The following is a 16839-nucleotide window of genomic DNA, read 5'->3' as shown; positions in this document are numbered from 1 at the left end:
TTGCGCTTGGGTCTTTGATAGCTCAGGGTGCAGCTGGAGGGAGGGTGGTCCCCGTCCCCCTCTGTAGGCCTCTGCACACTTGAGGGCCTTTGTTGGTGTCACTGCTCCAGCAGGGAGCACACACCTGGCCTTGGGGCATCTGAGACCTGCGGACTATTCTGTGTGTTCTCGGTTTCCTCTCTGCACATTAACTCTGGAGCAGCCGAGTGCCCTTTGCAAGTGGTTTCTGAATTGCCCTCTGCAGTTTTGTTTCCAATGTGGTAGTGTTCCCTTTTGCAGGTGAGCCCAAGGCTCATTTTGCTCACCGTGGGCTTGGGGGAGACCTGCCTAAAATCTTGAGGGTGATGTTCCCAGGGTAGAAGGAAGAGGAGAAAAATGAATCAGGTGGAAAGACACTGAAATTCATCAGAGTCAAGTATTTAATATTGCAGTCCTCTGCATTTTGAATTCATTGAGAATCTCTAAATCAGAAGACCATTGCCCTGTCCTTTATTTTCCCATCCTCCAGTATAAGAAAACCCTTCATTTTTCTAAACGTGGAGATTCCTGTGTCAGACTTTCAGTGTAAACCGTTACGAGAGGCCTAAGAACTTTTGGTGCAGAACAGCATGACTTGCGACCTGGGATTTTTGCCTCACCGATCCTTGCATAAAGGGATGTGGGATAGAGGGTTTGTGCTAAATTACTTTACGTTTAAATTTTCTGTCAATTAAAACAAGTTTGAAAATGTGATTTTGGGAAGGCGGGGAACTCCCAGCGGGCGGAGCACGTAGGTTCAGCCGAGCCTAGCAGGTGGGACCGCGTTGCAGAGCGCGGCTCGATTCCCAGAACTACCGATGCCCTGTCGGCGGGACGACACGCCCCGCCCCGCCGCTCAAGGCAGTGCGTTGAGCTGAGTTGCATGGATAGTTCTGGGAACCGAGCGAAAGCCCGTGGAAAACAGATGTGTGGTGGCAGGAAAGGAGTGGAGGTCCTCGAAGGAGAAGAGAGAGTGGTAGTGCAAGAGAGGGGAACTTCAAGGGTGAGGACCTCACTGGTGCTGCGTGTCCAGGACCCCTGCGGAGGACGGGAAGGTCACTAGAGCCATGGAGAGCGTCTTCAGCGTGGGGAAGACAGTTGGGACATCTCAGCGATAATATTCGCATCCACCGCTGACCAGAGCCACCAGGGCCTCTGTCTGGTCTCCAGATACACTCAGGGGAGAGGTCCTGGCTTGAAATCTCCTCGGACGGGTGACTTGACTCCTGCTGGCATAGATAGCACGTGTCATCGTGCGGATGCAACCACGGCGCCCATGCAGATTGTTAAGGGGAGGAGGAAGGAAGACTTTCCAGGGGTCGGAGGCTTGCAAACCTCAGCTGAGGGAGAGGAAAGGGCTCCTTCAACAGGGAAGACGGAGGGGGAGTAACAGGGAAACATCACTGCTGTGGCCTGAATGTTTGTGCTCCCCCCCCCCACCCGCCCCAGAACCCGTGTGTGGAAATGCTAACCCCTAGGGTGACGCCACGAGGAGGCAGGGGCTTTGGGAGGTACTGACGTCCCGAGGGTGGAGCCCTCGGATTCATGCCCTTGTTCAAGAGGCCCCTTGCCTCTTTTGCCAGGTGACGATCTGGTGAGAAGGGGTGGCCATGACCCAGGCGGGGGGCCCTCAGCACGGGGCCACCGTGCTTGTGCCTTGACCTTGGGCTCTCCAGCCTCCAGGCACGTGGGCCATAAACTTCTGTTTATAAGCCACCTGTCCGGGGGTTTTGTTACAGCAGCCCGAACCCACTACGATAGTCGCATTATGAAAACCATGGGGCAGGAACAGCCAAGAGGGAGCGGACTCAGGTCTGCTCTTGGGGCCCTCGAACGAGGAGAGCCACCGTGCCTGGGGACAGAAACCAGAGTGTGGAATGCAAGATCAAGAAAGGCATGGGTGGAGAGGGAGGGGACTCGGGGCCAGGCAGCGAGGGCAGGTACCTGCAGAACCCATCACACCGCGCTGTGCAGGGCTGCGTAGGGCGGGACTTGCCTGCCGGGCTGCACACGGAGCTCCCTACACCTGTCCCATGTGCCTGCAGGTGGGAACTGGAGACTTGCATCCACTGACCCTGCTGACAACACCTGACTTCAGTGGGCAGACTGGTGATGTGACGGGCCAGGCCCTCTCTGGGGCGACTGATGTGAGGTGGGGGGCGGACCCTCAGGGGGTACGGTGTGGCTGTAACTGCTGTCGGGGTCCGTCCGGTCCTCTGGCAGCACACAATTTGTGGTTTCTGCTGGTGAGGAGGGCTCCACCCTGCACCTGTCCCACGTCCCTGCCATGGTCCCTTCTGGGAGCCTTCTGCCAGTCCTCTAGTGATCCCCATTCCCGCTTAAGTTAACCATCGTTGGTTTCTTTCTTTTTTTTTTTTTTAATTTGACTTTTTATTTAAAAAAAAATTTTTTTTTAACGTTTATTTATTTTTGGGACAGAGAGAGACAGAGCATGAATGGGGGAGGGGCAGAGAGAGAGGGAGACACAGAATTGGAAGCAGGCTCCAGGCTCTGAGCCGTCAGCCCAGAGCCTGATGCGGGACTCGAACTCACGGACCGTGAGATCGTGACCTGAGCCGAAGTCGGACGCTCAACCGACTGAGCCACCCAGGCGCCCCTAATTTGACTTTTTAAAGTTAACATCCAAACTAGTTAGCATATCGTGCAACAATGATTTCAGGAGTAGATTCCTTAGTGCCCCTGACCCATGTAGCCCATCCCCCCTCTCCCACCCCCTCCAGTCACCCTCTGTTTGTTCTCCGTATTTAAGAGTCTCTGCTGTTTTGTCCCCCTCCCTGGTTTTATATTATTTTTGTTTCCCTTCCCTTATGTTCGTCTGTTTTGTCTCTTAAAGTCCTCATAGGAGTGAAGCCATACGATTTTTGTCTGTCTCTAATTTCGCTTAGCATAATACCCTCCAGGTCCATCCACGTAGTTGCAAATGGCACGATTTCATTCTTTCTGATTGCCGAGTAATACTCCACTGTATGTATGTATGTGTGTGTGTACACACACACACACACACACACACACATATATATATATATATACCACATCTCCTTTATCCATTCATCCACCGATGGACATTTGGGCTCTTTCCATCCTTTGGCTATTGTCGATAGTGCTGCTATAGACATGGGGGTGCATGTGTCCCTTCGAAACAGCACACCTGTATCCCTTGGATAAATGCCTAGTAGTGCCATTGCTGGGTCGCAGGGTACTTCTGTTTTTAGTTTTTTGAGGAACCTCCGTGCTGTTTTCCAGAGTGGCTGCCCCAGCTTGCATTCCCAACCATCGTTGGTTTCTAACAACCAGAGACGCCTCAGTGACCTCCGTGCATCAGTGACTTGGCCGTGGCCTGGCGAGGGCTTTGCACTTCCTCAGTGTGGATCTCTAGCGTCTTTCGTCATGGCGTGACTGACGGAGACGACTCCCAAACAAAACAAAATTCTCTGAAGATAGTGTCTTCTGATAAGCAAAAACCATCCTTATTAGGACTCAGGGAAGACCGCGTTTGCACGCAGGCTGGGTGTGTGTGTGCGTGTTTGCTCCTCACCAAGGACATCGTCAGCTGTCCTGTGGACCGAACGAGTGGCTTTTCTGGCTTACGCCGTCGCGTCATCTCAAGAGTGGGCAAGCGTGGACACTGGATGTGGCAGGTGACGGTGGTGTCGGCTGCGTGGGGCTCACGCTTGCCTCGTGTACGTGGTGGTTGGGCCCCTCGAGAGGGCAGGCGTTGAGCTCTTGAGTCGTTATTAGATGTGTGATCCGTAAACACCCCACTGACAGGCATTTTCTTTTCAGCCCTTGTGCGCCCCGGTGAGAGGGAGGCAGGGCTTCCTCGTAGCAATTCAAGAGTGATTTTGATGAATATGCTAGTTTCTTCAGGTCCTTCCTTTTTGAATTAAAATATTCATGGGCATAGGAGAGGTTTCCTTTCCGTGGAAGAAATGCCCTGGAGGGCAATTGTTGTTCCTTTGTCTCACGAGTAAATAAGCGTTTGCGTCATCCCTCTGTCCGTTTGGCTGGCTGGCCGTCTAAATGCTGTGAGTGGAAGGTGTTAGCTCCATGAAGTGCCTAGAATTCTCCACCTGCTGTGTCTTCTGCTAAGGAGGAGGGACCTGGGGATGTGAACACATTTGAAACGGCTGCCGAAGAGGCTCCTCGACACGGCAGCAAATTCTTTTTGTATTTCTGACGCTTGCTTATGTGGGACCACTGGGCCTCTGAACGGAGCACCAGGACATGGAAGGACACACCAGTGCCCTGTTCCCTGTCAGGCTCTGAAACTTAAGCAGGCAAGCCTGGCGGGATTGGGATGCAGAGCCCATTTCCGGGACACGGGGAATCGTCCAGCGGAACCGCCGACTGGCCACTTTGGTGTCAGGTCTCACGGGATGTGGGCTGTTCCTGAGGATGCCGATGTGCCCGAAGCGAGGTGCGCTGGGACTCAGTGACAGGGAGCAGAGGGGACAGCGGGTGGCATCTCCGGCTGAGGGAGCCTCTAAGCCCAGGGCCGGGGCCGGGGCTGAGTGGCAGGTTGAAGGACATTCTGGAGTCTAACCTCCCAGAGGGGACAAGAAGTGATCTTATCTTCGGTCCTTGCCCCGCGTCTGGACCAGGGACCACCGGGGTCTGAGACGCTGGAGGGATATGGCCCAGAGAGGAGAGCAGCAGAGAGAGAAGCGGGACAGCAGGACAGGGTGGGGGGCGTGGGGGTCCGGGCTCCTGCCGTCTTGCATCCTGGGCCCAGGGCCTGAGCTGTGGAGGGGCAGGTGTGGCTGCTTTCACGTTAGCATAAGCAGGTTCCACGACTAGGCATGGCTGGTGGAGGCAGGCAGCAGGGATTTCTGAATGTATGTAAGAAATATCTTTGCTCAGTCATCAGACACTTGGTCAGTTTCCTGTAGGCATGATGGAGAATTATGCGTTTGACCCTGGACCCGAGGAAATGCCTCCCATGTGGGTCCTCCAGGCATGGAAAGTGCCCAGGGCAAACCCTAGTGGGGCAAGAGGGTTATGGTAACTAGAGGACCCTCTGTGAGGTCAGCCTTGGGTGGCCAGGGACGCTTGCTGCACGGACCCCCGCTGGCTGTGTCCCCTGCCCTTGCTGCACGACTTCCCTGTTCATTCTGTGGTCCCCACTGGCTACGCGCCCTCTGCCCCCCCCCCCCCCCCCCCCCTCGGTGCCCTGCGTGGTTTCTGCTCACACGGCCTCACTTGAGCCACGGCCCCCTCTGGCGGCACCTGGCTGGAGCACCATCACTTAAGGTGCCACCTGGAGCCTCCTGGGTCCTCCTGCGGTGTCCGGTGCGTGGCAGGGTCACCGTTACCCCGCTCCTGGTGCTCCTCGCCGTGCCGGGCACCAGTACCTCCGTCCCCAGCACAGATGGCTGATGCATATGTACCGATCCAGGCAGCCACCTGGCAGGTGTGGACAGGGCCAGGGAAGCAGTGTGGCGGCGTTTGACAGCCTGGAGCTGAGAATCTGGAGGCCAGGATCTGAAATCCAGCTTTGCTGCTGGCAGAGATGCTTTGGATGGCTCACCTTGAGTCTCGGGGCCTCAGCTTCCTCTGTGAGCACTCAAGGGCAGGCCTAGATGCGTCTTGGGGCCTGGAGGGTCTAAATCTCTCTGGCAGCAGCCGTAAGGCAGACTCTCATACCCAGCTGCCCGCAGACCCCCTCCAGCATCCTGAGGCCAGAGGAGCTTTCTCCCCACGGGCGTTTTTCGTGGGTGCACAGACACCCACACATCCTCAGGTGCCCTGGGGTCCCATCTCAGCGGTGACCCACACAGCTTTTTAAACATGCCTCTGACGTTAGGGATTTCTCGTACCAGTAGAAATAGATTTTACTTCTCCTCCCGACTTTTTGTTTGCTTCCTCCAGGGTCAGATTTGAGGATACGGATAGCATAGATCTTGGAGACTTCTAGCCCCAAGGCGAGGAGAGAAGTCGGGGTGTCGGGAGGCCTGGGATCCAGCCCCAGCACTGCCGTTAAAGCTCTTCCCCTCAGGGACGATGGTCTGGACTGGGAGGATCGCCAAGGGTCTGCCCAAGTGCCAGCGTCTTATCCCAGGGGCAGCTTGGACCAAACTGGGTTTGGTAGCTGTTCTCAACACTTATCAGTTTTGCCAAGAACAGGGAACAGTAGATTTTTTTTCTATTTATATTGCCTTGCTCATTAGCATGTACAATGCAAAGGCCAGAGTTGCTGAAGCAAAATCAACAAGTTCTGATTCATTTGCAGAGCTCAACCCCGGGATCGCTCTGAAATTTCTAACCCGTAGGGCTCCCTGGCTGAGTCACATCGTGGAAGGTTCCTTAATTGGAAACAGCCTCAGACAGTAGCATGGACAGCAACAGAGAGAAGGGCTATCAGAGCACAAGCAGCCGGAAAGGAAGCGCCGACAAGAAAGGCAGTTGGGGCACTGTTGACGGCCGAGTCGACAGCATCTGTCCGGAGACACTGGACAGGCAGGGGGGTGGGCTTCCCCGACGGGCAGGGCTTCGGTGGGGGGGGGGGGACAGGAAAGCGGGAGGCCAGATTTGGGAAACCACAAACTTGCCTTTGAACATCTGTCGTTGTTTTAACAAGCGTTATCCTTTCTAGGTTGCCCACCTCTTGGTCTGGAAACCTTAAAAATCACAGACTTCCAGCTTCATGCATCCACTTCGAAGCGCTACGGGCTGGGGGCGCATCGAGGGAGACTCAACATCCAGGTACCAGCGGGGCCGGAAGGACCCTGCTCGCATGGCTCGTTGCTCTGGCGATAGACGCAGCAGTGGTTCGTTGACCGTGGGTCGATACCATGCATGGCATTTATAAATGCATGAGCTTCGGGGCACCTGGGTGGCTCAGTCGGTTAAGCATCTGACTCTTGGTTTTGGCTCAGGTTATGATCTCACTGTTCGTGAGATCGAGCCCCAAGTTGGGCTCTGCACTGATAGCCTGGAGCCTGCTTGGGACTCTCTCTGGCTCTCTCTGTCTCTCTCTCTCTGTCTCTCTCTCTCTGTCTCTCTCTCAAACTAAATAAATAAATAAAAACTTAAAAAAAATGCATTACCTCCACTTCTCCCACCAGGAGGGGGTTGCCTCCAATCCTCTGTCTCACGGAGAGGGTCCTGAGACTCCGGGTTCGTGTCTTCTACAAAGAGCACTTAGTACGAAGGGTGCTGCTGGTGCCTGGACCCAGGTCGGCGCCCCCTGCACCTCTTGAGCTCTTCCCCTCTGTCTGGACCAGACAGGAGGAGGGCGCTGAACTCCGGAGGACGCGGGCAGCCAATGACATTTGTCCTCTTTCCCCTGCCACTCTTACCACCACCCACACCTCTTCCAGGCTTTTCTGCGGCTCCCCCCAGGTCAGACCCTGAGTGGTTCACCTGGGCCCCAGCACATCGTGCCTGGCCTCCTTCTCTGAGGCTCACGGGTCGTGTAACCTTGTCGCTCATTACTGTCAAGGTCCTACTCCAGGAAGGAGTAAAAATCCACTCCTGCACACGGATTTTCTACCCTGCGCGGTTCTTGACTTCTTGCCTTTTCTCAGGCAGGTTCCCCTGCCCGCGAGCCCTTGCCCTCCCCGCTGCCGGTCAGTGTACATCCTGTGGCATCCGTGGTGTTCATTTCCTTGTGCTGCCCTCACAGCTTCTCATAAATGCAGCCACTTAGGCCACGCGAACGTCTTCTCTTCCGGTTCTGGAAGGCAGAAGCCCCATCGGGCTAAGGCACGGTGTGGGCAGGGCCGCGTTCCTGCTGGAGCTGGAGGGGAGGGCCCAGTTCTTCTCTTCCAGCTTCTAGAGGTGCCTACATTCCCTGCGTGTGGTCCTCTCCTTCTAAGCCTCTGGGCCCTTCTTCTGCTTCCCTCTTCCACTTTTAAGGAGGCTTGTAGGGACATCGGACCCTCCTGGATGGCCCAGGATCATCTCCCTAACTCAAGCAACCTTAATTGTACCTGCAGACTTCATTCCCTTTTACTCTCTGGCCTCGACTGTTCCCGGGCTCCAGATGACGTTGGCATCTCTGTTGGGGAGGGGGCATTATTCCACCAGCCCATCCCGAAGCCTTTTTCCTCCAGCTCCTGCTGTTCTGTCCCTTCCCAGCTCAGCATTTGGTCGTGCGCTGTCCTGTGTGGGTCTCTGGTATTCTAGTTGTCTTTACCCCAGCTGCTCCATCAATGTGTGTGTTTTCTAAACCCTTTCTGTGCACGCATCATCTCATCTAGCCTCCTGGGGGGGGGGGGGTGGTTCTCTCTCCACCCCACCCTCCCCCCCGCCGAGATGTGGGGCCATCAAGGGTAACGGCTGCTGAGTACCAGCGTCAACATCTGCTCGCGTGGGCCGCCGTGAACATATTGTGGGCAGCTGCTGTGCTGGGAACTGGACAGGAGTGGACGAGGTCCCTCCCAGGGGCACCCGGGCTCTGGGGTGTCTGAGCAGAGCTCCGACTCTGAGCGTCTGCCCCTCCCTCCTCCTTCAACACTGCCACACCACACAGACTTTCAGACCACTCAACCTCAACTGGCACCACTTGGCAGTCCCAGAATTCCAGTAGAACATTTCCAGACCTGACTTTGATGAAAACCAAAGGTTGGTTTATAAGTGTGTTTTTTTTAAAATGTGTATTAATTTTTGAGAAAGAGAGAGATTGTGAGTGGGGAGAGGCAGAGAGCGAGGGAGACAGAGAATCCCAGGCAGGCTCTGAGTTGTCAGTGTGGGACAGTGGAACTTGAACTCAGGAACTGCGAGATCATGACCAGAGCCGAAATCGAGAGCTGGACGCTTAACGGACTGAGTCACCCAGGCGCCCAGGATTATTGTTTTTTAATAACAGCTGATAAGAAACATTTGGATGTGCACAATTGAGACACTGTGTTTTCCAAGAGGGTGATTTCTCCAAGTTTCACAAGAGTGACCATGAATAATGTGAGTGCCTGCAGCACCTTGAACGGGCTCCAGGCTTCCTCAGAAATAAGGTCAGGGCGAGCAGGGCCAGATTCAAATGGGTGTGGGACTGTTTCGTTCATCATTAGAGGAGTGGTCACCTAATGCCCGAATGCTCTCTCTGTAAATGAAGTTACCCTTTTTTAAAGAGGAAGTGTTGCCATTTATACAGGCTTTCAGACAAACACTGAACGGGTCCATTAGTCCTGAGTTTATTGGTGGGAGTAGGGGCTGTGAGTAGTGTTGTTCTAGTTGGGGATTCTACGACCACAGTGGGCAGGTGGAACGTGGGGGGTCATAGTGCAGGGGTCTTAGGCGTGCAGAGTTCAGACCTTGGCCTTGACACTTCTAGATTTGGGGACCCTCAGAACCATTATCTCATGGCTCCGAGCCTCAGTTGCCTCAGCAGAGAAGAGGGAGTCATGGGATTTGTTGAGCAATGAAATCAGGTGATTTATAATTTTAAAATTTGCTGGATCATTTCACTTCTCTGCTTGCAGCTTCTAGTAGCTTCCAGGTGCTCCTGGAAACTCCTAGCTGGCCCTGTGTGACTGGCCCCTCTTAATCCTGTGTGGTGCTGCCCCTCCCTGAATGTTGGTGGCTTGTTTTGGGGTGATACCTGACCCTCCTTGAGTAGGAGCCCCAGGTTAGAAGGGGCTTGGTCTCTCGTCCTCTCCCTTCCCCCCAGCCCAGAACATCGCCCGGCACACAGGACGTATACAGAGGGTGTCAGGTGAAGGCCTGGCTGAAGGGGAGATGGTGGGCATTCGCCGCCCTGCCTTTGCTGGGCCCCACGGCAGGTCCCCCGGGGGGACGCTCATCCGGCAGGGAGCAGCTGGCTGGGCTGTCCTGTGTCCTCGTCATCTTTCCTGGCTACCTCATCCTTCATCCAGGGAGAAGGCAGGTTTCCTGGGCTGGAAGTGTGGACAGACCCACCCTCCTGACTTCAGTCAACATGAAGTAGGACAGTCGCTGAAAACCACCATAATCAGTGCTGTTTATCCTGGGGGGAGGTATTGTTTTCTTCAATGGTCTGTCATTTCCCCAAATGCCCTCCGACTAGAACATCTCTGCACCTGCTCTTAGGATGTGAAGTTGCTGCTTTAACAGGGAGTCCCAGGCCAGCCGCCCCCGAGCCTTCCGGAGCCCCCACCCCCATGGATTATGTGGTGTTAAACACAGAAGGCGGAGCGTTGCCTACGGCACGTGTGAGGGCCTTCGACACAACCCTCCGTGGGCAAACGATGACTCGGTGGGAGCCCCTTTCGGGGTTCTTAACCTTCCAGAATCAGTGTCCCACGAAGCCTGATGTCATCGCCACAGGTGCTCTAAAATGCGTCCTCCCACACGGACGGTCTGAAATGCAGTTTAAAAATTCTGCCTTGTCTCACTTAGGAGTTTTTTGCAGGTACGCCAAGCTGATGGGATTTTTGTGCGAGAAACCCCAAGGTGTCAGGGGTCCGAAGTGTTTCAACGCCGTCGTCCAGCATGTGGACGGGGTTGCCCAGCCCTTTGCCAGCCCAGCCTCCGCAGGCGTGGGTGGGGTCCCCCCAGAGCGCACGGGGCTGGCTGGCTGGCCGGGCATCCCGGTGCACCTGCCGACGGGCCGAGTGGCTCCAGGCCACACGCTGCCTCGTCCAAGGCTTGGTGTCGTCATCAGCGGATGGAGCCCGGCCACCGGCACTGCCACCTCGTCAGAATGTGAGGATCGGACAAAATGAAGACAGAGAATCGTCCTTGGCAGTTTTCAGCTGCCACCTCGTCAGAATGTGAGGATCGGACAAAATGAAGACAGAGAATCGTCCTCGGCAGTTTTCAGATGCCGTATTCACGCCCGTCGGAATTCGCTCGCTCCGCTGACCCCCTGGAGTGCCAGGAACTGTGTGCTGTAGCCTGAGTGGGCAGAGATGCCCGTGTCCCGCCTGTCCCCAAATGCAGAGGGAGAGCGAAATCGGCTCTGGCAGGTGTTGGCGCCGTGCCGAGCGCTTTCTGCCCGGTATTTCCTTTCGCCCTCGGCAGGAGACAAGTACTATTTTTATTATTATTACCTCCGCCTTATAGAAGACAGGCGCATGCATCGTGAGAGTCACTCGGTTAAGCGTCCCTGGGAGAGGCGGTGTGTGAATCGAAGCTGCTGTAAACCTGGAGTCATTGCCCGGAACGGCTCCACAGAACTGCCCCCAAGCCAGCAGGTGGCAGTGTTCTAGGTGAGTCTGGGATGATGGTGAGACCGAGCACCCCTCTCCTTTCTGACCGTTATCTCACGCTGATTTAGTCGTCTGTCACCCTCACCCAACGATTTGCCGATGATGGGAGTCTTGCTTTCCTGGGTATTCGTTCCCCCGCGGTGTCAGCAGCATCCGCGCATCCCTGTGTGCTCCACAGATGTTTCTGGATGGTCGCCACGATGCGGGAGGGTACCGTGGCTGCCATGAAGAAGTCCTGGAGGGGGCGGTGCTGGCCGGTCTGCTGCTGTTTTGCTATCGGAGACTCGCTCCTAGCGACGGCTCATGACCTGAGCCGAAGTTGGACGCTCAACCGACTGAGCCACCCAGGCGCCCCAATGTAGGTTTTGAATAGTCTGGCTAGGACTCTATTTTTCCTGTGACCTCAGTTTCCAGAGTGCAGATTTTGCAGACCGTGGGCTTTGGCCGAATGGCACCTGCCGCCTGATAGCAGAAACACTTGTCTTTGTCTTCGTCCTTTTGAGCTGCTATGACGATATCGTATCTCCAGGGGCTTGTAAACTATGCAAACTTATTTCTCACAGTTCTGGCGGCTGGGAAGTCCAAGGTCAAGATGCTGGCAGACTGGGTGTTCAGTGGGGACTCTCTTCCTGGTTCGTAGGTGGCCGCCTTCTTCTGCGTGCTCGTGTGGCGGACGAAGTTAGGGGCTCTGGAGGGCACTAATCCCACCCACAAAGCCTCCACCCTCACAACCCGTCACTTCCTTAAGGCCCCACCTCCCAACACCAATCACTTTAAGGACTCTTTCCAACAGACGAACTTTTAGGAGACGCACACAGTCTGTGGCACTCTTGGTCCTCACTTTAAGCAGAAGACTTTGGAAGAGTAAAACCACCGATGACTCCACTTAAAACCTCTTTTTTTCCCCCGCAAGTGGCATTTTGCTAATGTTGATTTAACAGTCCAGACTTAGGAAAAAGCCCCCAAATGCACAGTTCTTCATATTGAGGCAAGGATAGACCTTCCAAGAATTCAAAGAGATCCCGTTCAGCCGGATGGCCCAGACTTGTCCTCTCACCAGTCGGTCTTCTTCCAGCCCAAGATTCTCCAGCACTGACCCCCTCGGAAGATGTGATCTCACTTGGAGACAATCACCTATTCTTCTGCTCCAGGAACAGCCACAGGCAGAAAGTAACACTCCAGGTCTCGAGAGAACGTTTCGGCAATAAGCTCTAAAATCACTTTTGGATCGTCGTTGGCCTCTAGTTGGTCTTAGGAGGCGGCTTCGTACTCAGGTGGGTCATGGAATAGCAGCTCATCACCTGTCCTGTCCTTGCAGAATCCTCTGAGGAACCCAAGAGATTTTCCATGGCTCCTCAAAGCAAGGTGGGGTCTGAGACCTCACTATTCCCTGAGTGATTTATCCACCCCCCACCATTGTTACATCAGATGCTTGCCTGCCTGCCTGCCTGCCTGCCTTCCTGCCTGCCTTCCTTTCGAGGGAGAGACAGAATGTGAACAGGGGAGGGGCAGAGAGAGATTGGAAGACACAGAATCTGAGGCAGGCTCCAGGCTCCGAGCTGTCAGCACAGAGTCCGACGCGGGGCTCGAACCCACGAACCGTGAGGTCATGACCTGAGCCGAAGTCGGACACCTAACGCAGGGCTCGAACTCACGAACCACGAGATCATGACCTGAGCCGAAGTCGGACACCTAACCGACTGAGCCACCCAGGCGCCACCCCGCCCCCCTGCAAATGCTTTCTTTGCTGTAATTCCTCGAGCAAATTACAGCAGCACTTGAGCCACTTCCAAGGGCTGGGTTTCAATTTCATTCTTAAGACTCTAAAACTATGGTAAGTAGGAGCCTGACATGTGATCAGAAGAAATGAAATCCCCAGAGCATGGCTGGAACCCAGGATATCACCACAATTCCTGCCTAGAACTGGGAACACAAGACGGTTGGTGCTCAGATCCGACTCTGGAAGAAAGGGTTGACATTTTGAGGTCACAGGAAAAAACTCGGCACACCGCCTTAACATCGCCAGGTGTCTTTGTGGCGCCTGTTCACAGTCATGTGACATTCTGTGGCCCAGGTCTTGTCTCGCGTGTGCTGGGTATGATCCAGAGTTTGACCCCTGAGAGGAGTTCACCTCTCGTACCGCTGTCACGAGGAAACGTCTGGTTATAATGAGAGCATCTGTCTGAGCCTTTTCTTAGCACCGCTGAAATCAGCCAGAATGCCTCTTGTTAGTAATTCCAGTAAAGGAGTCTCTGGAGCACTTGGATGCTGATCTGAGAGACCACTTCCAACGTCCTGATGATCTTTTTACCTGAAATGAGGTGTCAGCCGTGAAGAAGACCGAGCCCTGTGGCTCGGGACGTCCCCGGCAGGAAGACACGAAGTCGGTCACAGCACACGGAACCAGGTTTTATCCGGGTGTCAAAGTTGGCATGTGTGGGCACACCCCATCTTTCGTCCCCCTGTCTCCTTTGGCACTCCTGGTGCCCCACCTTGTGCAAATGTGGGGACCGCCTGGGGCAGCACTATTTGCACAGGCATCCCTGTCTGCGTGCCCCACTCCTGCCTCACCGATGGCGTTACCTGCTCCCAGCGTCCTCTGACCACAGCCTGTCTGTTCCATCAGACCATCCCGATTCTCTGGGTGCTCAGCCTCCCGTCTGTTTCTGGCTGCACCAAACCTGGCTGTGTAACTCTGCAGGTCCTTACCGGGGGCTGTAAATGTGCTAGTTGCTGCGGAGGCAAAAATAATCACAGTGGGGGTATGGCTTCCAAACCAAGGAATGTCCTGCTTGCTCCGATAAAGGGATTTTGTTCTGTATCTGGTTTTAAGAAACAGTCTGGGGGACAGTGTTTGGATGCCAAAATGCTGGAATTTTGGATGTTTGGATTTTTATGGGAATAACAGGACCAAATATTCTAAATCACGAGTCTCTTGGAAAATTGAAAAGGAGAATTTATCACAATGATGATAATGCATTGCTGTCTGTATTCTCCAGCAGCTTGCGTCATGCACACACGAGCAGAAGGGCAAACAGTAAGACAAAAGGAAGGGGCCCCAAGGTAGCAAAAGCTCCCTGGCCTGTGAACCACAGATTTTTTTTTTTTTTTAAGCAGGTCAGATTTTTTAAAAAAAATGTTTACTTTTGAGAGAGAGAGTGAGAGCAGGGGAGGGGCAGAGAGAGAAGGGGACAGAGGATCCAAAGCAGGCTCTGCCCTGACAGCAGTGAGCCCGATGCGGGGCTCGAACCCACAAACTGTGAGATTGTGACCTGAGTCAGAGTGGGACGGTCCACCACCTGCACCCCCCAGGCACCCCTGAACCACAGGTTATTAAGAAACCACAGGACTTTCTGGGTTCAGATGCGGATTCTATGCCACTCGCTATGTGAATTTTCTTTACTGTTTCATTAAATCTCATTAAATTAATACTTCATTTCCTCTTCCATATAGCCGAAGGGAAACTCTGTTTCAGAGATATGGAAATTGAAGTCAGAGGTCGAGCGACCTGCCCCCGACCCCACAGCTAGTAAGTGCCGAGCTGAGACTCAAATTCAAGGTTTCTGGCTGCATTTTAGCCCTTTGGTATCTCCGGTACCCACAAGAAGGTTCAGTATGTTCCCTAGCTTCTGGCCTTGGCTGGCATCCCGTCTCGTGACTCACCTCCCTGCCCGCTGGCTTGAGCGTCCCCCAGTACCTTCCAGCCCCATCCTGGCAGGGCCCAGAGAAGCCTGACGGGTGTCAGCAGTCACAGGCACGCGCCTCGCATCCATTCAGCTGTCTGGGCTGTCTGCTTCGCCACGGGCAGCCCAGCCAGGCTGTCTCCTGGACGTGTGCCGGTCACTTTGCATAGGGCTTCCGTGGGCACAACAGACCGCACTAGGTAAGAAGCCTGTGTGAGGAGGGGATGGAGGAGAGAGACAGGGAGAGGAGAAGAGAAGACCTTGGGGCCCCTTTTATCGATCGATTGATTGATTGGTTTCCTTAACACAAACCCACTTCCAGTCCTGGGGTAGCAGTGATGAGTGAGACTAGAAATAGTCCTGATATTTCAGCAGACATCCAGGGAGGATCTGCTATGTGCTTGTCTCGGTGCTTGGGATACTTCAGGGGCCAAACAGACAAAGATCCTTGCCGTCTGAAAGCTTCTATTCTATGGGGCGCCTGGGTGGCTCGGTCAGTTGGGCGTCCGACTTCGGCTCAGGTCATGATCTCACGGTCTGTGGGTTCGAGCCCTGCGTGGGGCTCTGTGCTGACAGCTCAGAGCCTGGAGCCTGCTTCGGATTCTGTGTCTTCCTGCCTCTCTGCCCCTCCTCCCTCTCACAGTCTGTCTCTCTCTCTCTATCCAAAATAAATAAACATTAAAAACAATTTAAAAAAAATAAACATTAAAAAATTTTTTTTGAAAGCTTCTATTCTAGTGCGGGAGGCACAGAAAAGCAAGACATGTAATAAAATACAACTTTTCTAATATGTCCGAAGCTGGTGAGTGCTATGGAGAGAGAAGAAAAACCAAACAAACATAGCTGGCAGCGGGGGTCAGGAGGGAGGCTCTGGGAAGGGGGCGGGCTGTAGTTAAAGGTGAGCCAGATTGGCTTCATTGAGGTGGGGGTGTTTGGACCCAGTGGGCTTGGAGGAGATCATCAGGGACTCAGGTAGCTGTGGGAGCGGCATTCCGGGCGATGGGGATGGCTTGTGCAAATGTCCTGTGGTGACTGCGTGCACAACCACCAAGGAGCAGCAGAAGGCTGGTGTGGCCAGAGCAGAGTGACCACGCAGGGGAGGAGGTGCAGGCCCAGAAATAACACTGGGAGGACTTTGGCTTTGGCTTTTGTTCTTAAGTCAACCGGGAGAGCCGTGGCAGGTGTTTTGGGCGCAGCAATGACATGCTGTGATTTCTGCGAAGGACTGACCCAGTTGTGCGTTGACTTCGGGGAGCAGCGTGGAAGCGGGAGGCCTGTTGGGGTGTGACTCCAGCTCCCCAGACAAGAGATGGCACTGGCTGGGCTGTGACAGGAGTAGCGGGGGCGGTGACAAGCGGAGGTATTTTGGACAGCTTGAAAGCAGGATTTTCGGATGAGAGTGGAGGGCGCCTGGATGAGGGGTGTGAGAGAGACCAAGAGGAGACAGGGATGCCGCCAGTGTGTTTTGGCCTATAAGTCCGATCATCTAATGGGGAAACGAAGCCATTAAAGAGATCTATCACCAGCGGAAGCCCTAAAATAGCCCTTGATGAGGACTCGCAAGGAAGCACCGTGTATTAGCTTCCTTGGGCGACGGTAGAAACAGCACAGACTGGGTGGTTTACCGCAACGGGGATCTCTATTCTCTCCAGTTCTGGAGGCTGCAAGTCTGCAGTCGAGGGGTTAGCAGGCCTGTTCTCCCTCCAGAGCCCCTGGGGACTAGGCAAGACTCCTTCTTTGCCTCCCCGGCTTCTGGTAGCCCGGGCATCCCGTGGTGTTCCTGGCCTTCTAGCTGCACCACTTGAGTTTCCGCCCCCAGGGTCACACGGCGGCCTCCCGTGTGCCCCTACGCCATCTTCCCTCTGTGCGTGTCTGCCTCTGTGTCCAGATTTCCCCTTCTTGTAAGGACACCAGTCATCAGCTTTACAGCCCACCTGACTCCAGCCTGACCTCAGATTCACTTAACTCATTTCATCTGCAATAACCCTATT

General features: G+C 54.4%; 1 protein-coding gene and 1 long non-coding RNA gene across 5 annotated transcripts in view; one reads left to right on the top strand and one right to left on the bottom strand.

Moving 5' to 3' along the window:
- Nucleotides 1-16839, top strand: part of CPXM2 (carboxypeptidase X, M14 family member 2) — a 137196-nt gene that overhangs the window by 26130 nt on the left and 94227 nt on the right. For all 4 annotated transcript variants that reach the window (XM_027063320.2, XM_027063318.2, XM_053206989.1 and 1 more), the window contains one exon: nt 6632-6741. In XM_027063320.2, coding sequence (XP_026919121.1) covers nt 6632-6741 — 110 coding nt within the window. The remainder of the gene's footprint in view (nt 1-6631; nt 6742-16839) is intronic.
- On the bottom strand, nt 9147-12556 carry LOC113600333 (uncharacterized). Its single transcript, XR_003421343.2, has 2 exons — nt 10717-12556; nt 9147-10648 (listed from the first exon to the last, which is right to left on the bottom strand). It is a non-coding gene; the product is annotated as an uncharacterized LOC113600333 (long non-coding RNA).

This window comes from Acinonyx jubatus, chromosome D2 (assembly GCF_027475565.1).
Source record: "Acinonyx jubatus isolate Ajub_Pintada_27869175 chromosome D2, VMU_Ajub_asm_v1.0, whole genome shotgun sequence".
Lineage (NCBI taxonomy): Eukaryota > Metazoa > Chordata > Mammalia > Carnivora > Felidae > Acinonyx > Acinonyx jubatus.
The sequence above is the reverse complement of the archived record's forward strand: the minus strand, read 5'-3'. Positions and strand labels throughout refer to the sequence as shown.